We start from the raw sequence: 22987 nt of genomic DNA, 5'->3' as shown, positions 1-22987 counted from the left end.
GCACATTTTGTACACATATCTTTGCACACTTGTTTTAATACTTCCTTCTAATGAACTCTCAGGTGTGGAATTAGGGACTCAAAGGAGATGTACATTTTCAACATCCTTGATAGGAGTTTGAGTCTGGAAACGAGAGACGGCACCAATTTGTACTCCTAGCAGCAGAATGAAAAGGCCCATTTTCCCACACTCTTGCCAGAAATGGGTATTATCATCTAGCATCTTTTCTTTCAAGACTTTAGTTAGTTCTGAAATAAGCCTCATATCAAATAGGAATTACTCACTGTAGCACATGTATAATTCTGAGTAAGCTTGAATCAGATGTAGACTTGATAGTCACGTACCTCTACGAACAAGATTGGGAAGATGCCGACTTTATCTCCTAACTTGCCTTCTGCCCAGTTCTCATCCACTCGGTTGATCACAGTGATGATATCATCCTGAAAGAGAGAAAGTCTCCTGGTTAGCATTTACTGTGAGTTTTCAGGTGCTGAAAGCCTTCAGTGGAGATAGGCTTGGAGTCTCAGATGGTGGAAGGGGCAAGGAATGTAACTCTTTCACAATTTATTTACAAAATCTTCCACTAAAATAATCTTTCTCCATAAAGGGCAGTATTTGGGTCACCAAGACCAAAAGAGGAGTAGAAATAATTTGGAGCATTGAAGAAATCCAATAGGAAAACTTGGAAATGTCTCTAATTTTCCATCACCAGCAGAATCTGGGCTTTTCATTTAAATTAATCTGATGGAGAAACCAAGATGGAAGAGGTAGGGAGATAGAATTTTGGCTTAGCAAAAGGAAGAATGAATTGCATTCTGATTTTGAACACTTTTCAGTGTTCCAAAAAATTTTTTTAAATAAATTTATTTGGCTGCGTGGGGTCTTTGTTGCTGCATGTGGGCTTGCTCTAGTTGCTGCGAGCGGGGGCTACTCTTTGTTGCAGTGCGCAGGCTTCTCAGGGCTCCTCATTGCGGTGGCTTCTTTTGTTGCAGAGCATGGGCTCTAGGTGCATGGGCTTCAGTAGTTGTGGCTCGTGGGCTCTAGAGCGCAGGCTCAGTAGTTGTGGTGCACAGGCTTAGATGTTCCACGACATGTGGGATCTTCCCGGACCAGGACTCGACCTGTGTCCCCTGCAATGGCAGGCGGACTCTTAACCACTGCGCCACCAGGGAAGTCCCCCTATTTAATTTTTAATGTATCAAACATGAAGTGGCTTTTTATTTGAATGTTTCTTATTACCAAAGGTTATAGGGAGATTTGTAGAAACACTTGGAAACACAGATAAGCAAAACAAAGAAAGAATTCTATCACAATATAGATACAACCACTGTTAACATCTTGGTTGCCACATTTTTTCCCAGATTCTTTTCTATGAGGATAAAATATATGTGCATAGAGACACACTGATTTTTAAAAACTTTTCAGAAAATATACATAGGCATGTAATAAAGTACAAACATTTTAGATGTAAAGCTTGATGAATTTTTAAAATTGAATATATCCACAAAACCCCAACCCAGAGTAAGAGATATAAAATACTTCCAGCACCAAGATGGCTCTTTAGTACTCTTTCCTGTCACATAGCAAGAGGTAGCCACTACTCTGACTCCTAGCAAATACATTCATTTGGCTTATTTTGTGTTTCTTACAAATGATGTCATATAGGATACATTGAATTTTCACTTAATATCACATCAGGAATACCTTTCCATGTCCATGCCTGTTGTCAATCTAAATCTGAATATTCATCCACTGATCTCTGATCTTCAGATCTATGCCCCTTAGTAATATAGACGAATCCAAATCTAAATCCATTACTGTATTATACCCTTTCTTAGATTTCTCTGTCCTTATTACAACCTGTAATTACATATTTATAGGTTATGATTTCTTTAATGCCTGTCCACCTCATCAGACCATAAACTTCATGTGTGCAGGGCCTTATCTGTTTTGTTCATTTTTGTCCCTAGGATCTTATATAGCGGCTCCCCTATAGCAGTCAACCAATCATTCCTTTTTAAAATTTTTCTTATTGAGGTATCGTTGATGTATAATATTATATAAGTTTCAGGTGTACAACATAGTGATTCACAGTTTTTAAACACTATTTCTTGAATGCATGCATGCATGAATGAATAACTGCATGTGTGAATAAACTGGAAAATTTACTGAGATAGAAAATACTAGGAATAAAAGCTTCTGGAGAGAAGATCTTGAGTTTTTTTGGACATGCTGAGTTTAGGAAGACCATGAGATATCCTGGTGTAGTCTTGGCCTTCAATAGGCTTCCAGAAGGGATCAAATCCTCTCTTCTGGGTCCTCTGTCCTCATTTCCCATTTATGTGTCTGTTCCTTCCACTAGACTGCTGGCTCCGTGAAGACAGGGACAGTGACTCATCACTTTATCTCCAGTGGACAGCTTGGCACATGGCTGGATTCAATGAATGAACAAGCAGGTGGGTAAGTGTCCCAGTTTGCAAATTCCCAGAAAAGGGCAAAAAAGCAGGTACTGCTTCCTGCCTATGTCTTCCTCCAGCTGTGTCCCTAGAGCTTAGTGTCTAATGCCTGGCACAAAGTAAATACTCAATAAACGCTTGTGGAATTGAACTGCCCTTCTCCAGCTGTAGTCAAAGTATAAAGTTTACAGGTCAGCTACAGAATGACATTCCTTAGGGGACTCACTCTGAGGTGCTAAGACAATAACAAAGATCAATATTTCAAAATATGGAGGACAGTGGGTTTATCCAGTTTGAGTGAATCTTAAGTAAATCTCATTTCCAGTAGTGATGGAATAAAAATGTTTTACAAAACAAAAGACCTTTCCTGAGCTACTGTAGCAGTGCCACTTGAACTTGTATTTGCTACTTATCATAAGTAGCAAAGAATGAAAATCACCCCCAACTTTGGTTTCTAAGAGAGAATTCAAATGTTTACGGAATAATAAGTACTGAATACGATGACTTAAAGTACAGTCGACCCTCCTCGTCCGCAGCTTCTGTATCTTCAGGAATCAATGTGTCCTAGAACTAATCCCCCTCAGAGACCGAGGGATGGTTGTAGTCTAGACTTTAGTAGACTTGTCCTTACTTGCAAATGCTGAAGAATCATCCAAAAAAAAAAAAAAAAAAAAAAGAGAGGAAAAAAACCTTAGGGTAAGTAATGTGTTTGGAAAATATATCTTGTAAGAGGTGATTTATGTGTAAAGATATAATTATGTTATTATGTTGTTTGGAGTGTTTTGAATGCAATGTTTACAAACAAAATAAAGTGTTGTAAACGAGTAGTACTAGGTGATCAGGACTTGCAGATACACAATGAAAAGGTAAGATCTGTAGTTCTACACAGCACGCTGTTAAACTGTGTCTGTAATCTTCTGTCCAAGTGTCTGTTTATCTCACTACTCTGCCTGAGGGTAGGTGTTGTGACTTGTTCATGCTGTCTCCCCAGTGTCTGCAAAGAACAGGTGCTCAAAAGTGATTGTAGAATGAATGAATGAGTGTGCAGATACTTTGTTTTGCAGTTGCAATAGAACAGGTTTGAGGATTCCCATCAAACTCCTATTAGATTTCTCTGGCGACTTTACTACCATATGTTTGAATTATACATACACATTACATATATAGGCACACATTTATACATTTATGGATAAAATATAATTAAAAACAATCAGCAAATATTAAACAAAAACTCGAGGTTCTGCTAGTCTTTATGTGGTCACTGGTGACTTTGGTAGCTGCCCAGAATCTTACCTTGAGGAAGGTCAGGCAGTCCTGGTTCTTACTCTTGTCCTTGTCACGCAGGTCGAAGTTGTAGAGGGCCCGGCAGAGTGGGGGTGGCTGGGGAAGCTGCTTGAGGACCTCTACAGAGCTGGCTGGGAAGATCCCACTGACTCCATTGATTTCCCCCTGGTACCAGTTCTCATCCAACTGTCTCCGGAGGAGGATGACATCTCCCTTATTAAACCTCAGGTCACCAGGATTCTGCCCTCGGTAGTTGCACAAGGCCTTTGCTCGCGGCACCTGCAGTGTCACGGATCAATAAAATATGTATGGCTTAGAGGCTGGAGGGACACAAGGGATCATATTAATAACTAAATACAGGGCACTTCCTATGTACTAAGTGCCGTACGTGGGTCATCTTGTTTAACCTTTGAGATAAACACTATTATTCCCCTTTCTAAGATGAGGTGACTGAGGCACAGAGTGGTTTAGGAAGTTGCCTAAGGTGACACAGCTGGGAAATGGCAGATATGGGGTTTGAACTCTGACAATCTAATTTTAGAGACCTGTTCTTTTTTTTTAAATATACATTTATATATTTATTATTTATTTATTTATTTTTGGCTGCGTTGGGTTTTCATTGCTGCGTGCGGGCTTTCTCCAGTTGCGGTGAACGGGGCTACTCTTCCTTGTGGTGAGCCAGCTTCTCATTGCAGTGGCTTCTCTTGTTGTGGAGCACGGGCTCTTGGCGCGGGCTTCAGTAGCTGTGGCGCACGGGCTCAGTAGTTGTGGCTTGCGGGCTCTAGACCGCAGGCTCAGTAGTTGTGGCGCACAGGCTTAGTTGCTCCGTGGCATGTGGGATCTTCCCGGACCAGGGCTTGAACCCGTGTCCCCTGAATAGGCAGGTGGATTCTTAACCGCTGCGCCACCAGGGAAGCCCAGAGATCCTGTTCTTTTTTTTTTTGCGGTATGCAGGCCTCTCACTGTTGTGGCCTCTCTTATTTCGGAGCACAGGCTCTGGATGCGCAGGCTCAGTGGCCATGGCTCACGGGGCCCAGCCACTCCATGGCATGTGGGATCTTCCCGGACTGGGGCACGAACCCATGTCCCCTGCCTTGGCAGGTGGACTCTCAACCACTGCGCCACCAGGGAAGCCCAGACCCTGTTCTTAATCACTATGCAGGGAACAGGATTTTGGACTTGACTCCACAACTATGTGAACTTGAGTGAGGCTGTGACTCTTTCTGGGATCTGAGTACTGATTTTGAATTACGGCTCCACCTCTTTGCTCTTGTGTGACTGTGGTCAAGCTATTTCATCTTTCTTAAACCACATTCATTTATAAAATGGGGTAATAATAGAATGTCTACCTCATTAGAGTTACTGTGAGGACTAAAAAATATTGATAATGCATTCTGTGTATTGCTTGGTACATAATATGTGCTCAATAAATGACACCTTTTAGAATTAACACCTGTAATGTAGGGCTCAGTGTTGACGGCAAGAAAATTGAGGTGAAAACCCCCTGAACATAGAAAGTGCTATGTGAGAGTGATGCATTGTAATTTGTCTTCAGCCTGTCTAGAAAGTGTAAACCTCATGTGTGTTTGGATCTTTAGGAAGCACAACCGAGATGAGTTAATAGTCAGAAATCAATAATCACCTAAAAAAAAATCAGCTAAAGAATTGTCATTTGTCAAATCAATTGTCAGTCTAAATAATTATTTCAGTCAAATGCATTTCTTTTCCTGATTGAAACTGGTTTCTCCACAGAGAAATGGCGTCACTTTGGTCTTGTTTGAGGTCAGTTTGACAAATGGAAAGTTCTAGTAACTTAGGTTTTATAGAAAGCCCATCAGTGTCACCTGTGATTGTATTGTATTTTGTGCTTTCCTCGGCCATTGGGTGGAGTATTCCCCTCTGCTGGGGACAGTCTTGCTGCGACCTTCAAGGACCTTCAGAGTCTGCAGTGTTCATTTGAAAAGGAATTTCAAGCAGCTTCAGGGTCGAGACAAGACCTGAACGGCATCATATTGCTGATGGGACAGCAGCAGAGCAATGGTTTTCTGCTGGTCCCTGGGGAGTTAGAAAACCACAGGAACATAGCTCATCCTTGGGAAACTGGTGGACAAATGAGCAAAGATGTATGTGCTAGGAGGTTTAACACACTGTTGTAGATAAATGGAACCAGTTGAATAAATTATGATACATCCATACAATGGAAAACCCTACAGTCATTAAAACTGATGATGTTGATCTATAATTAATAACACTGAGAGTTACTCATAATATACTGTTAAGTATAATAGAAGAGATTAAAAACAGTTATGTAGACTAGGCTCTCTTTGTAAATATACATATATATTTTTTACCTGGGGAAAATGCTAGATGGCTATATACTAACATTTTAAGAGTAGTTATTTCTAAATGATGAGATTTTTGAATATTAAAAAAAAAAAAGTTTCCCTAAGTGCTTTGCAGTGTTTTCTAACTTTTCTACAATGAAAAAATTGTACTATTACAATTGGATAGTAAAAAGAAAATGAATGAAGCTGGGGGATAAGAAGTGAAAGGTATGGGAGGAATTTAAGAAGAAAATAAGCCTAGCTGAGTGGGATCAACAAACCATGTAACTACCTTTTGGAGAAGCTTCTCCCTTACCCGAGAAGTAAGCAGGTAGAAGCAGATGGAGAACAGAGGATTTCTGGGGAATGATCTGAATCTGTTAGACTCCCAGGGTTAGACATATCAGGGAATAATTATTGTCCCTAAGCCTTCTCCCAATTTTACACTGTGATATAAATCACATTTTTATGGGTATATGAGCACCTGGCACACACTGGTCACACTTACCAGGCTCACTGGCAGCTACATCTGGCCAATGGGATATAAGCAAATTTTAGGAAGTGTCCCTACTGAGAGAGACTGACTTTCTTTTTCTTTCCTCCATTTTGCTATGTGGGATGCAGAGCTGGCGCTCTAGCTGCCATCTTGAACAATGAGGATAAGGGTCGCACCTAAAAAGGGGAGAAAGTAGTCTGGGTTGCAGAGCTGCCAGGCAAGTCCTGGACTACTTTACTTCCAGACTTGTGTCTGAAATCTAAATAAACTTCCATCTTGGCTAATACGCTGTTATTTTGGATTTATAAAAGGAAAAGAAAGAAAAGGAAGGAAGAATGAAAAAATTAGGAAAAAAGGAATTGAAGCTCCTTTGACTTTGCATAATAATGATAATATCAATAGCTAATATTTATTGAGTGCTTCCTCCTATGTACCAGATACTGTGCTAAGCACTCCACAGTATATTTTATTTAATTCTCACAACAACCTGTGATTAGAAAACTGGGGATCAGAGAGGTTAAAAATTTGCCAAAGTTCATGAAGCTAGAAAGTGGTAGATTTTGGAATTTGAGCTCAAGTATGTCTATTCTCAAGCCCAAGCTCTTAACTACTCAACCAGTGTTTCTCAAAATGAAGTCTGTGGTTTACCTAGATCAGAATCTCGGGAAATGTAAAAAATGCCGACTCTTGGACCCTAGCCCTGAACCAATTTGACCAGAATCTCTTAGAGGGCAGTTTAAGTAGCTGCATTTTTATCCAGCTCTCCCATCCATCCAAGTTTGATGCCGCTGGTCTGAGTTATGTCTTATTCTAACTAAAATGGAGATTTTATGTAGTTTTATAAATGGCTGAGCTGCTTTTTCCCTTTGTTTTCTGGAAGACACTCCCATACAAGGTGGCTTATGTATTTTAATGACTATTGAGCAAGTATATTAGACTAAAACTGCACAAAATGCTTAAATCTCTTTGAAGGTGCATAAACTTTGAAACCCTGAGATAGTACTAATTGCCTGACCATCTTCATCTTTTCTCTATCTCCCCTCAGTTGAGATAAACTATTGTGGAAGCAAACTGTAAATTCTATTTTTAACATGAAGACTCTTTTCATCACCTCTTTTCTTCATTCTCCCCTTTTACTCTCAGTTCTACATTCATACTTATAGAAAACATTGGCTTCCATGCTGTAAAGAGGGTTGGGGTGGGGAAGGAGAGAGAAAGAATCTGAAGAGGGGAAGGAAATTAGCATTTATTGTGTTTCTGGCAAGCCATAGAAATTTGTCTTACATTATTGCACTACTGCACTTTCCATGTACAGTACTATCTCATTTATAGGAGCTCAAAGCCCTGTGAAGTAGGTTTATCTTAATTTTATCGACGAAGAAACAGGTTCTGAGACGTTCAACCTTCAGCCAAAGTCACACAGCCAATGTACAGCGGCCCCGAGACTGACTTCCGTTCATTTGACGTCAAAGCCCTGATTTCGCTTTCATCCCGCTGAAGTCACCTAGTATGTTTTTCCATCATAAAACTCAATTGGGGTGATGTTTTATAATCACAATCTGAATAGAGTTTGAATGCCATCTGCTTGCTGCTGGCTGCACGAGCATGAATTATTGAACTCTAGAGCCCTCGCATAAAAGTTAAGCACCTGCCTGAAGAGACTCAGCTGGTTGATTCTATCCAGTCAGCAATGGTTCTCTCAAGGGAAAATGACTCCAAGTTCTGCAGCAGCCATCACCCGTTGTTCTGTTGGGTGAAACAAAACACCACCCCAATTGTTTTCTGTCTCGACAGGTGCAGGAGGGAGGGAGAATGGGGATAAAGTGGGTGTGGCGGTCTCACAGCCAGGTCATTACCAAATGTTTCTCCTGGTGTTTTTCAGAAAGCCAGATAATCCAGTGGAAGGCTGTGTGTGTGCCTACAAAGCTTTCCTTCTCTGAGATTCAAAAGGATTAATACTTCTATGCACCTGTAATTTGCCTATTGATTTGTCATCTCAGTAGGGTGAGGTGAAAGCCACACGAGGTCCATGCTTTTGATGGAAGATAAAGCACAGAACCCTGAAATAAGGAAGCAGGGGGTATGCAGAGGCATTAGTGGTAAAATTATGTTGTAGTAGTTATGTGTGTTGGTAATAAGATGGCAGCCATCCCTTCTCTGAGGATCCACCCATTTGCTCTCCATCTTCTCATGGGCATGTTATTCACTCTGGTCACACCACATACACATGGGTATGTGGCCCATGCTGGCCAGTTATATAACCGAGCAAGGTCCTGTGAAGGCCTTTCTGGGGACAGAAGCACCCCCACCCACCCCCACCATGTCCCTTGCCTCCTGTTTGTAAAGGAGCTTTAGCCTCCTAGGCCTTCCCTGAGTTCCAGAGAACAAATTCAATCAAAAATGAGAAAATGCAGAAACAAAAACAGTCAAGTGAGACAACATAATAGTTTAGCCATAATACAAAGTCAAGGACCTTCAGTTCCTCCTTAAGGACTATAAGTAATATTTTAGCCATGTCCTTGAGTTGTTTTACAGATACTAAAACCCTCCCCAGGTGAAAAAAGTTAGCTGCATGCTGACCATATACACGTAGACCCCAGACCAGTTAAATCCAAAAGGTTGATGATGTTAACTCCCAAAACACCACTCAGTTACCTCTCCACCAACCAATCAGAAAAATGTCCATGAGCTGATCCGGCACCCCGCAACCCTCTCCCTCACCTTGCCTTGAAAATCCCTTCCCTGAAATCCTTCAGGGAGTTTTGGTCTTTTGAGCATTAGCCACCCATTCTCCTTGCTTGGTGTCCTGCAGTAAACGCCGCACTTTCCTTCACCACAACCTGATGTCAGTAGGTTGGCTTTACTGTGCGGGTGAGTGGACCCAAGTTTGGCTCGGTAACAGAGTGCCCAAATCCTCCTGGCATAAAGCTTGGTACAGGGCAGGCGTGTGCCCCAAATAGGGTCAGTTAGAATCTTCTTTGACGTTTGATATGTAGACACCCAAGAAGAGAGTGTTTCTTTTGGATCATGAGCCTGGAGGTGGTAAGCCTTGGACTACCAGTGGTGATATTTCCCAGCCAGCAGACACACCTTCCTGAGTGAAGCTGCAGAAAGCAGCAGAACTAGAGATATCGTGAGATAAACAGGTAAGTAATGGATAGAGCCTTCACAAGAAAATTTGAATGTCTATATCCAACTGTGCCTAAAGGATACACAGTTAAATGAGATGATATCCTCAATGTATTGCTTATTACTGAAACTGCTTGGAGTTATTTTCTGACCCCTGAAACTGAAAAAGTCCTGATTAATACATATTAAAAACCCAGAAACAACAAAACTGCATAACAGTGAAATATCCAAAAAGCAGAATTTAGAAACAGCAGGAGGACTAGCTGCCAGTGAGCTCTGAGCTTATTTCCAATTGGAAAATAAAGAAGGAGGCATATGGATTGATAACAGGGTAAGAGAAAAGGAGCCCAAGATTGGAATCATCACAGTGATGAGACAAGGGAAAAAGCTGAGCTGGAGTGAGCATTCAGCCTGTTCCTGTGTAATGAACTGTTCACCATGCATGAGTGGCATTCCCACTTGTTTAGAAAGAGGTAGGCCTGGTTCCCTACTTCTGGCATCGGATGGGGCCAAAACCAACATGCTGAGCTAACTGCTTACCTCCCTAGCTGGTCATGAGATGGCCCGTCACAGGAGAATGGAGCCAAGAGAAAACATCCTGGCCTTTGACTCAGGTATCATTCACCAGGCTATGAATTCTCTGCCCGAGAGTTTAGGATTTGTGTCTGAAACACCTCTGAAACTCTGTCTCTGAGCCCTGGACACAAGCAGATGTTTCATAAATGCTTGGTGAATGAATCTGTGAATTAATCAAGAAACGTCCAGGAATTGCCATTCCTGGAGGAAAAGAATGCATATAAGATTAATAAATATGACTGATAATAATTATTGGAAAGATCTAGTTGCATGAACTAGAAAATAAAAAAGGAGAGTTTGGGTCCTCTGTTCCAAATTGCCCTGAATTTTAACAATTTCGTGCTACCCATACTCAAAAAGGTTTCCATACTCAAATAAGCTCAGGAATCACTGAGTTGAACAAAGTCACACAGGCTCTTTTGCTGACTGGCTTCTCAGAAGTTTTACTCCACTAATGTGAACTTGTATTTGCATCTGGACCACCTTGCAGGATTAGCAGAATGGGCTTGGGGAATGCTGGGTAAAGTAAATGTGAGTTCCCCTGTGATTTCATTCCACTTGTGAGGCAAAGGGTCAGCTAACTGTCCTGGGTCCTAACTTCCCAGCTGCTGCTTAGACAACTGAGCCATCCTGCATCTCTCCCTCATGTTGGCAACCCTTTTGGATCTGATGTTGGGGGCAAGGGAGCATATGTTAGAAAGTGCTGGCTGGCCCTTGTGCTCATGTTTCTCTGGTGAGGAGGGGGAACACTTCAGTGCTCACTCAACAGCATCAGATCTATCAAGGCTTGACAAATCCCAGACGATCTGCTGCTTGGGGGCTTGAGATCATCAGACGGTCTGAATCCTGACATTCAAAGGCTTGAGATCATCAGAAGGTCTGAATCTGGACGTTCAAATTTGAGGCCAGGCTTATGAGACATACCATGTGAGTTTCTTCCTTCATAGAGAATTTTACTTGTTCAGGGTGGTACTAGGGTGCAACAGAACACAGATGTTAGAGTCAAGTAAGGTGTTGGTTTGCATTCTGCCTTTTGTAACTTTGGCCAAATCACTTAAGTCTTCCTGATTCTTAGTTTGGATCATCCACAAATTGGGGCTAATACTAATACTTCTTTATGCAGTGAACTCAGCAAGTCTGTGTTACCCAAATCCTGCAGATTCCAATGGAAGTTTTGGCCCTTGACCTGGGCCAAACTCTCTAAGCCCCTGGAATATCCTGCCTGACCAGGGAGACTGTTTACCTGGTGTCTTTTTGAGTGCCACCCATGCCAGGCATTGTCTACCTGGTGAAACAAAGATCAAACTTATAAATAAACGAGTATACACATAATTACAAGTTGGAGTAAGTGTTATAGAAAAGAATAGGGAGGTGATAGACGCTGAGGGATGGAAGGAGAACCGTGCAAGGAAGGTTCTTATTATTGGCCTTATACCTATATCTAAAAGTCTATTCTGTCCTGTGACTTTTGTCATGTATCTCTCTCCTTTTTCTCTCCCCCCAGCCTTTTGTCTCAGCCTCTCTTCTTCTAGTCCTAGGCAGAGACATGGGAGAGCACAGCTCTCCATTTTCCTTCCTTTTTGTGTGTGTGATTTAAAAAAAAAATTAATTTATTTTTTATACAGCAGGTTCTTATTAGTTACCCATTTTATACATATTAGTGTATACATGTCAATCCCAATCTCCCAGTTCATCCCACCCCCCCACCCACCTCCCCCCTGCTTTCCCCTCCTTGGTGTCCACATTTGTTCTCTACATCTGTGTCTGTATTTCTGCCTTGCAAACCAGTTCATCTGTACCATTTCTATATGCGTTAATATATGATATTTGTTTTCCTCTTTCTGACTTACTTCACTCTGTATGACAGTCTCTAAGTCCATCCACATCTCTACAAATGACCCAATTTCGTTCCTTTTTATGGCTGAGTAATATTCCATTGTATATATGTGCCACATCTTCCTTTTTTTTTTTTTTTTTGCGGTACGCGGGCCTCTCACTGTTGTGGCCTCTCCTGTGGCGGAGCACAGGCTCTGGACGCGCAGGCTCAGCGGCCATGGCTCACGGGCCCAGCCGCTCCGCGGCATGTGGGATCTTCCCGGACCGGGGCACGAACCCGTGTCCCCTGCATCGGCAGGCAGACTCTCAACCACTGCGCCACCAGGGAAGCCCTCCTTTTTGTTTTTAAACATCTTTATTGGAGTATAATTGCTTTCCAATGGTGTGTTAGTTTCTGCTTTATAACAAAGTGAATCAGTTATACATATACACATGTCCCCATATCTCTTCCCTCTTGTGTCTCCCTCCCTCCTACCCTCCATATCCCACCTCTCTAGGTGGTCACAAAGCACCGAGCTGATCTCCCTGTGCTGTGCGACTGCTTCCCACTAGCTATCTATTTTACGTTTGGTAGTGTATATATGTCCATGCTACTCTCTCACTTTGTCCCAGCTTACCCTTCTCCCTCCCCATATCCTCAAGTCCATTCTCTAGTAGGTCTGTGTCTTTATTCCCATCTTGCCCCTAGGTTCTTCATGACCACTTTTTTTTCTTTTTTTTTTAGATTCCTTATATATGTGTTAGCATGTGGTATTTGTTTTTCTCTTTCTGACTTACTTCACTCTGTATGACAGACTCTAGGTCCATCCATCTCACTACAGACAGCTCAATTTCATTCCTTTTTATGGCTGAGTAATATTTCATTGTATATATGTGCCACATCTTCTTTATCCATTCATCTGTCGATGGACATTTAGGTTGCTTCCATGACCTGCCTATTGTAAATAGAGCTGAACATTGTGGTACATGACTCTTTTTGAATTACAGTTTTCTCAGGGTATATGCCCAGTAGTGGGATTGCTGGGCCATATGGTAGTTCTATTTTTAGTTTTTTAAGGAACCTCCATACTGTTTTCCATAGTGGCTGGATCAGTTTACATTCCCATCAACAGTGCAAGAGGGTTCCCTTTTCTCCACACCCTCTCCAGCATTTGTTGTTTGTAGATATTCTGATGATGCCCATTCTAACTGGTGTGAGGTGATACCTCATTGTAGTTTTGATTTGCATTTCTCTAATAATTAGTGATGTTGAGCAGCTTTTCATGTGCTTCTTGGCCATCTGTATGTCTTCTTTGGAGAAATGTCTATTTAGGTCTTCTGCCCATTTTTGTATTGGGTTTTCTGTTTTTTTAATATTGAGCTGCATGAGCCGTTTATATAGTTTGGAGATTAATCCTTTGTCCGTCCATTTTCCTTCTTTATCTATCTCCTGCCACTGTGGGTCAGTGGGCACGGCATTCCTTCCTTCCTCCCTTAAATATCAATCAGGCACCAGGAATATGCCAGTCTTCTTTCCCCTGGTCCCTCCTGCCTTCTTTCTGAGTTATCAGGGATCCTAGGGCAGGAAAAGGGGGAAGGAAGCAGGATTTACGCCAGTGGGCAGAGAAAGAACCATTCATAACCAGCAGCCTGTTTTCAGGGTCACCATTAGCATGCTTTCATTTTTCCTTCCAGACATTTCTCTGAGATTGCCTTGGGGTGATTTCATTCCCCCATCACAGGAGGTAATCCCAGACATGCTCATGGCCATATTCTTGGGTACCTACATAAGCTGGTTTTTAATACACAGCTTGTGATTGCATTTGAGATGAGCTGGGTGCCAGATGCTGGAGCTGTTCAGTGGCAGCACACTGAATTCTCCAGGAACCAAAGCATTTTGGTTGCCATCTCTTCTAACAGGCGGGTACCGGGCACCTGTGAGGGAGGGCTGGAGGTGCGTGGGAGCCTGAAGGACAGAGGGAAGAGCCATCTCACTCCTCCTGGGAGGCCACTCTGCCCCCTTCCATTTTCTCCATTCCCAGAGAGAGCTTTTCCTGTAGGTGTGGCACTTGGTGGATGAGTCTCTTTCCATATGGCTCGAGAAACTGAGCCAAGTCCACCATGCAGAGGGAGGGAAGATGAGTCAAATGACCCTCCCACCACCATCACCAGCACTTTTCTGACTTAAGGGGAAAAAAACTGTGGTCACATGTACACTGGCTTTCTCCGCCAAGTTGTTTCTCTCTTTCACCTCCATGTGGAGGTTTCTGGAGCTGAAAGAGGAATGACTGGTGACAACATGATTCAGGCAAACAGCAGAGCGTTTCTGATAATGGAGCCATCTGGTCTGGGGACTGGAAGTGGCCCCTAGATGTAATACACAACTTACAGACTTGGGTCCTTGGGAGAGGCACTGAACCTCTCTGGGCCTCGGTTTCCTCAACTGCAAAGTGAAGAAGGTGAATTTTTCCATTCCTTCAAATGCTAATGATAATGGGATACTAAGTGAATGATCAGAGCTCCAGGAGTATCTTTAGAATATGCTAGAAATAAGGGCGATGGATGAGATGAAACCAAATTGGCAAAATACATTTTTTGAATTTTATTATTTTATTTTTATACAGCAGTTTCTTATTACTTGTCTATTTTATTCATATTAGTGTATATATGTCAAGCCCAATCTCCCATTTCATCCCACCACCCCCACCCATGCTTTCCCTGCTTGGTGTCCATACATTTGTTCTCTACATGTGTCTTTCTGCCTTGCAAACTGGTTCATCTGTACCATTTTTTCTAGATTCCACATATACGCATTAATATACGATATTTGTTTTTCTGACTTACTTCACTCTGTATGACAGTCTCTACGTCCATCCATATCTCTACAAATGACCCCAAATTGGCAAAATATTGATAATCATTGAGATTTGAGTCATGGGGAGAGGCAGTTTATTCCACTACTGTCTCTGCTCTTGTGTACGTGGTCCTCCTAGAATGGCTGGTGAGTAAAGGTGCCACTGCAGGACAGGCTGTGGTGAGGAGTGAAGGGACGTGAGTGCCCCAGAACCGCGGGGAAAGTGACTTTGGAGAGGAGAGCTGAAGTGGCTGGGCTTGTCCTCTCCTGTCCAAGAGTTACATCTGGATTTCAAATGCTTTACTTTTTTTTTTTTTAACATCTTTATTGGAGTATAATTGCTTTACAATGGTGTGTTAGTTTCTGCTGTATAACAGAGTGAATCAGCTATACATATACATATATCCCCATATCTCCTCCCTCTTGCGTCTCCCTCCCACTCTCCCTATCCCACCCCTCTAGGTGGACACAAAGCACGGACCTGATCTCCCTGTGCTGTGTGGCTGCTTCCCACTAGCTATCTATTTTACATTTGGTAGTGTATATATGTCAATGTTACTCTCTCACTTCGTTCCAGCTTACCCTTCCCCCTCCCCGTGTCCTCAAGTCCATTCTCTACATCTGCGTCTTTATTCCTGTCCTGCCCCTAGGTTCTTCAGAACCAGTTTTTTTTTTTTTTTTAGATTCCATATATATGTGTTAGCATATGGCATTTGTTTTTCTCTTTCTGACTTACTTCACTCTGTATGACAGCCTCTAGGCCCATCCACCTCACTACAAATAACTCAATTTTGTTTCTTTTTATGGCTGAGTAATATTTCATTGTATATATGTGCCACATCTTCTTTATCCATTCATCTGTTGATGGACACTTAGGTTGCTTCCATGTCCTGACTATTGTAAATAGAGCTTCAAATGCTTTACTTCTTAAATAGCCTCCTCCTCTCTGACTTGGGTGTTTGTGTCTGTGTGCCTATCTACACTTATTTGCACTTTAATTTGGTGATACCCAAAGAAAAAGTCTACATGACTTTTGTTGAAAACAGCAAGCCCTGGGAAGTTAGAAATCTTCCCTCTCAGTTCAGCTGTCCTTGAGACGGCATTGTCAATACCAGGACCTCCTGCAAATCTGCAGTGTATCTGCCTCTTTGAAATCAAAATTCAGAGCATGCCTCTCCTTTACACCAAATGGAACAGATGTGAACTTACAGGAGAAGTACCCTGCCTGCCTGTAGAGCTGGACCCCATTTTAGGAGTGAGTGGCTGGACATCAGAGAGGTACTAAAGACCCACATGTCATCTGTCACACTGAGCACAGGACTGTTCCAGTGGAAAGCTTGAATTGAGGGAAACCCTCTGAAAGTCCCTGAGAAATGGAAACCGTTTCCAAGGATTAAGCCATAGAAGTATTACAGCAGCTATTTGCAACATATTCCACAATGAGATAAAGTCATTAGTCCTCCCAGAAATGTGAGATACTGCAGAATATGCGGACAGTTCCTTTTTTCTTTAAGGTCTTATCCAGATAGGTGCCAATATCTTTGGCATTGCCTCTGTCTTCTGCATCTTGGTCTTTAGAAAGCCTTTGCTGTTTCTTCCCATAAGGTTGAGTTGGGCTTCCTATTTTAGTGAGCCACTGCACCCTACACTTCCCCTGACACAGCACTCATCACTTTGTATTGTAATTGCTGGTTTACTTGTCTGCTTGTCCGCAAGACTTGAACTGTGCAGCAGCAGGGTCTATGATTTGTCCATCTTTATGCCACTCACACGTGGCAAAGCAATGGCATCCACTCATTCATTCAACACAAATGTTCTGAATGCCTACAGCACATCATACAGATGCAGTCTCTGCCTTTATGGGATTTACATTCTAGCAGCACCTAGTAAGAACCAGTAAGTATTTGTTGAATGAATGAATGAATATTAAGCCACACCATGCCACTTAAACCCAACTCCAACTTTGATAGTTTGCCATCTCTGCTCCTGACATAAAATTCCAACAGGCCCAACTAGTTATTTTTCCAGGATTGGGGTGTATCCAGGCATGCTAGCCACGGATAAAAATAGTATTTTTATAGGTCATCCTTTAAAAAGGCCCTATTACATAAAATGTGCTTTGAGCTATGTCCGTATCCCTATTTTTCCAACGGATACCTGCCTTGGAGCCTCCCACTGCTGAAGACTTTTTCTTGCCTACATGTCCTCTTCATCAAGTGTCTAATTTCCACTACAGGAAGCCATGCTGAGTGACAAAAAAACGCCAGCTGGCAGTGCCGGGAAAGGGAGCAGAAGGAAGCAAGGAGATATCTTTTTCTGCCTATTCAGAACATTGAAATCCAATTTCTCGCTGGCCACATGAGCCAAAGGAAGCAGCTCCTAGCAGCTGTTGATCTGAGAGGCTCCAGTCTCATCTCTGTGACCCTGGTGTCAGTGGCACTCCTCAGGCACGTCTGGGAATGGGTTGGCATGATGGAATGGCCCTGCTCTTCTCTTCCCCGAGCACTGGCTTTGGGTGGGCCTGTTTCAGATGGCAGAAAAAATGATAGACTCACTCTGTGAAAAATCTTCTTTGTTGTGGATGGACATTCCTTGATAATTGCTGCCCCAGGGTTCCTCCTCTTTCTATTCCTTTCATTCTCACTTGGTGGTGTGCTGGTAAACCAGCTCTCCAACAAAGGAAAAAAAAGGCTCTGATTTGTAGTATTTGCCAATTTCCATGGTGTAATTACTCCTACCTGGGCTACCAACCCGGCGTTGCTGAATATGGAGTTGGGAATACAGGAGACATATGCGTTATTGCCTTTTGTGGGCCCGCAGGGACCAGGTCCGACACTGCGACACAGCTCCCTAATTCATGCTCGCTCAAGGGGTGCAAGATGGTACAGAACAGTACGGTTGTCTTTCTACAACTCGGACTTTAGGATATGGTTTGTAAAATACTTCTGCATCTGTTGGGTCACTGGGCTCTAACCACAACAGTGCACGGTAAGAATTACTATGCCTATTTGGTGGAGGAAGAAATCGAGGCACAGGAAGCTAGGACTTGCCTCAGCTCCGAGAGCTGGGATTTGCTCAGGCCCTGTCTCTCCACTCTTAACCCTAGTCATTCTCCTACCACACTGCCCACTGCAGCCCAACCGCACATCTTTCTGTACTACCAATGCCTCGTGCATGGCTACTTCTTACATTCTTCCAGAATGTTCTTTAAGCATCCCACCCTCTTCCTCTCCTGCCCAACTGCTACATGTTTTTTCAGTCTCAGCTTAAACAGTATGTCCCTCAGTGTCCGTGTCAGGGGCAGGGATCTCTTCTGGGTACTTTAATGACACTGTCTAGCACAGCACCCCCGTGCCCCCAGTATGGTATTTGTTAAATGGCTTGTTTATGGACCTTCCTCCTCCATCAGACTGTAAACTTGGTGAGAGCAGAAACTTTTAATGAGCTCACCTTGTTCCTAGTGCCAAGCACAGTGTCTGGCCCAATAAGTATTTTTAATATTTATTTATTTATTTATTTACTTTTGGCTGTGTTGGGTCTTCGTTTTCTGTGCGTGGACTTTCTCCAGTTGCGGCGAGAGGGGGCCACTCTTCATCGCGGTGCGCGGGCCTCTCACTATCGTGGCCTCTCCCGTTGTGGAGCACAGGCTCCAGACGCGCAGGCTCAGTAGTTGTGGCTCACGGGCCTAGTTGCTCTGCGGCATGTGGGATCTTCCCAGACCAGGGTTCGAACCCGTGTCCCCTGCATCGGCAGGCAGACTCTCAACCACTACGCCACCAGGGAAGCCCCCCAATAAGTATTTTTAGAATGAATGAATCCATGAATGATGGTCTCCTAACCCCAAATTCACAGAATGCTTTTTTTTTTCCTATACCTATCTCCTATCAGGACCCCAAAGAATACATTTCCTCATAGATTGGTTGAGGTTTTCTCAGGAACCTGGGGAGGTTTCTGCTAGAATGCACAGCCAGCCAGATGGCTCCATTGTCAGTGGCAGCTGCTCCCCTCCTCTGCCTTGCTGTGGCCCCTGTGGGCTTTTCCAAGTGTCACAGAAGTAAGCTGAGAAACCTATTTGGTGTGGTCTGAAATGTGCTCATTACACACATGCCATGACAGACACAGGCAGGAAGAAGGCTCCAGCCAGAAACACCTGCACCTCTGGGAAAGGAGGAATGTTTAGGAATATTCTGGAACCAGCATGTCCTGTAATTGCAAGACTGAGCCTTCTGAATTAGCATTGATTCCCTCAATTTCCCTCTGAGGAGGCAGGAAAGGGTCAGGGCTGCTTGCACGCTGGGAGCTGCTGACCTTTTAGCCTCACAGAATCTCATACATACCTGTGGCGCTCATCACAAACATCTAATCATCGTCTGTAAACACAGGTGGCTGCCACTTAAAACAGGCAGGGGTAGTCTGGCACATGTGAGTGACTTCCCTTATATTACCTGAGCCTACCTAGTAACACAAACTTCAAGGCGTTCATCTTTGCTCTTGAGCACAGATGAGGAAAAAATAATTTAATAATCATAGAGGATCTGATGATGCCTCTAGAAGCATTCTGTGCAAAGAGCTGTCTGTGATGATGGAAGTGTGCTATTCTGTACTGTCTTATACAGTAGCCACCAGCCATACATGGTTACTGAGAACTTGCCATATGGCTATTGTGATGGAGGAACTGGATTTTAATTTTTATTTTTGATTCGTTTAAATGTAAATAGCCACATGTGGTTAGTGGCTACTGCACTGTACAGCATAGCTCTAGATCTAACAGTTACAAGATATACAGAAGACTGCAGACATATTAAATGACATGCCCCCCCCCAAATAAACAAATGACACAACAGGGATGTAATAAGAAAAATTCAGAAAGTGGGAAACTCTAAGACAAATGACCCAATTCCTCTAATGAGTATATTGCAAGGAAAAAAAGAAGAGAATGTGTGTGTGTGTGTGTGTGTGTGTGTGTGTGTGTGTGTGTGTGTGTGAAACAGAGAGATTTAGACATGTAAGAAGCATATGAACCAAGTGTAATGTGTGGACCTTGGTGGATCCCGATTAAAACAAACCAATTATTAAAAACTTCTGAGACAATTGGGGAAATTTGAACACTGACTGGGTATTTGATGATATCAAGGAATTTTTAGATGTGATAATGGTATTGAAACTATGTTTAAAAAAAAGAGTCCTGGGCCTTCCCTCGTGGCATAGTGGTTAAGAATCCACCTACCAATGCAGGGGACATGGGTTTGATCCCTAGTCTGGGAAGATCCCACATGCCGCAAGCAACTAAGTCCATGCACCACAACTACTGAGCCTGTGCTCTAGAGCCCGCGAGCCACAGCTACTGAGCCCTTGAGCCACAACTACTGAAGCCCATGTGCCTAGAACCCATGCTCTGCAACAAGAGAGGCCACCACAACGAGAAGACTGCACCGCAACGAAGAGTGTCCCCTGCTCGCCACAACTAGAGAAAGCTCGCGCACAGCAACGAAGACCCAACTCAGCCAAAAAAAAAATAAAAAATAAAAATAAAAAAATGATCAATATTTTTTAAAAAAGAGTCCTTATCTTTTAAAGGTACCTATTGAGTTGTTTACAGATAAAAGAGGATGATATATGAGCTTTATCTCAATCTAATCTAGTGGAGGGAGAAAGTGGGGTATAGATGAAATAAGATTGTTGATAATTGTGGAAGCCAAGTGATGGCTACACAGCAGTTCACTATTATTAGTTTCTTTGTTTTTTTTATTAGTTATCTATTTTATACATATTAGTGTATATATGTCAATCCTGATCTCCCAGTTCATCCCATCACCAGCCCCCTCTGCTTTCCCCGCTTGGTGTCCACACGTTTGTTCTCTACATCTGTGTCTCTATTTCTGCCTTAAAATTGTTGATAATTGTGGAAGCCAAGTGATGGCTACATAGCAGTTCAGTATTATTATTTTCTTCGTTTTTTAATCAAGAAACTTTCATAATAAAATGTTTTAAAAATTATCAGAGGAATGCCAATATTGGTGAGAGTATGGACAAACAGGCACCTTCCTTCTTTTGTTTTGAATTGAAGTATAGTTGATTTACAATGTTGTGTTAATTTCTGCTGTACAGCAAAGTGATTCAGTTATACATATACATACGTTCTATTTTTTATATTCTTTTCCATTATGATTTATCATAGGATATCGAATATAGTTCTCTGTGCTATAGAGTAGGATGTTGTTGTTTATCCATCCTACATATAATAGCTTACATCTGCTAAGCCCAAACTCCCACTCCATCCCTCCCCCAATGCCCTCCCCCTTGGCAACCACAAATCTGTTCTCTATATCCATGAGTCTGTTTCTGTTTCATAGATAGGTTCATTTGTGTCATATTTTAGATTCTACATGTAAGTGATATCATATGGCATTTGTTTTTCTTTCTGACTTCACTTACAATCTGTAGTTGCATCCATGTTGCTGCACATGGCATTATTTCACTCTTTTTTATGGCTGAGTAGTATGCCATTGTATATGTGAACCACATCTTCTTTATCCATTCATCCGTCAATGGACATTTAGGCTGTTTCCATGTCTTGGCTATTGTGAATAGTGCTGCATGTATAGGGGTGCATGTATCTTTTTGAATTGAGTTCTGTCTGGGTAAATGCCCAGGAGTGGGATCGCTGGGTCATATGGTAGTTCTGTTTTTAGTTTTCTGAGAAACCTCCGTACTGTTCTCCATAGTGGCTGTACAAACTTGCATTGCCACCAACAGTGTAGGAGGGTTCCCTTTCCTCCACACTCTCTCCAGCATTGTTATTTGTAGACTTTTTGATGATGGCCATTCTGACCGGTGTGAGGTGATACCTCATTGTAGTTGTGATTTGCATTTCTCTAATAATTAGCAATATCAGGCATCTTTTCATGAGGCACCTTCCTTCTTGAATGCTGGGAGCTTAAATTTCACATTGAGAAGTCAGTTTGGGTACTCTGATCCAGATTTAAACTAGGTGTTCTTTTTGACCCAGAAATCCTACTTTTAGGAATTTCTTCTTCAGACATGTGAAAGAATCTATAAAAGATTGTGGAGTGGAGAGTCATTTACATGAGTGAAGAATTGGAAACAGCCTAAATGTCTTTCAGTCATGAAGTGGTTAAATAAATGCTGGTATGTAGCCACTGTGGAGTGAGTGATAAAAGCTTGAGAGAGAATGACATAGATTGGTATGGACCACCATCAGAAAGATGTCCATGATATACTGTTAGGTTAAAAAGAAAAGAAAATTGCAATAATACGACCCGATATAAAACGACATATGTGTATGTGTACATATATCAGTGTACAAGCACAGAGAAAGCCTGGGAAAAAAGTTTGCCAAATTGGGGAGGGGAGTAGCTTACATCTGTCCCACAAATAATGAACAGCTGGCTCTTCCATCAGACAACCTGGCAGCTCTGGTCTGAAGGTTGTGTCCCCCGCAAATTCATATGTTGAAATCCTAACCCCCAAAGATGATAGAATTAGGTAGTGGGGCTTAGAGAGGTGCTTAGGTCTCGAGGATGGAGCCTTCATGAACAAGATTAGTGTTTCTGTAAAAAAGACTCCACAGAGCTCCCTAGCTCTTCTGCTATATGAGGACACAGTGAGAAGACAGGGGCTATGAACCAGGAAGAGGATTCTCACCAGAATGAGACCATGCTGGTACCTTGATCTTAAACTTCCCAGCCTCCAGAACTGTGAGAAATAAATTTCTGTTGTTCACAAGCCACGTGGTCTGTGGTATTTGTTATAGCAGCCTGCATGGACTGATACTGGCCCTTCCTCCCAGAAGAAAATGAATGTAGCATCTGTGACTGAGAAGTTTCTTTCAGCACAAACTGTTGATCCCTCCTTCCAAAGTGTAGAGGCATTTAATAAGTTCATTTCTATGGTGATAATAGCTACCAGTTACTGAGCAACACCCTGTGCCCAGCATCATGCAGAGAAGTCTACACACAGGTGCTAAGAAGTCTCTCACTCACAGGCTCTCCCACTTGCTAGCTATGTGACCTTGGACTAGTTCCTTCAGCTG

The 22987-nt window shown here is 42.5% G+C and overlaps 1 protein-coding gene across 3 annotated transcripts in view; it reads right to left on the bottom strand.

Annotated features, from left to right (window-relative positions):
• The window catches only part of SH3RF2 (SH3 domain containing ring finger 2), a 143275-nt gene that overhangs the window by 77524 nt on the left and 42764 nt on the right, over positions 1–22987 (bottom strand). For all 3 annotated transcript variants that reach the window (XM_067732143.1, XM_067732142.1, XM_067732144.1), the window contains exons 3-4: positions 3750–4019; positions 345–440 (exon numbers count right to left, since the gene is read on the bottom strand). In XM_067732143.1, coding sequence (XP_067588244.1) covers positions 345–440; positions 3750–4019 — 366 coding nt within the window. The remainder of the gene's footprint in view (positions 1–344; positions 441–3749; positions 4020–22987) is intronic.

This window comes from Pseudorca crassidens, chromosome 3 (assembly GCF_039906515.1).
Source record: "Pseudorca crassidens isolate mPseCra1 chromosome 3, mPseCra1.hap1, whole genome shotgun sequence".
Lineage (NCBI taxonomy): Eukaryota > Metazoa > Chordata > Mammalia > Artiodactyla > Delphinidae > Pseudorca > Pseudorca crassidens.
Note: the sequence above shows the minus strand (reverse complement) of the source record. Positions and strands in the feature narration are given on the sequence as shown.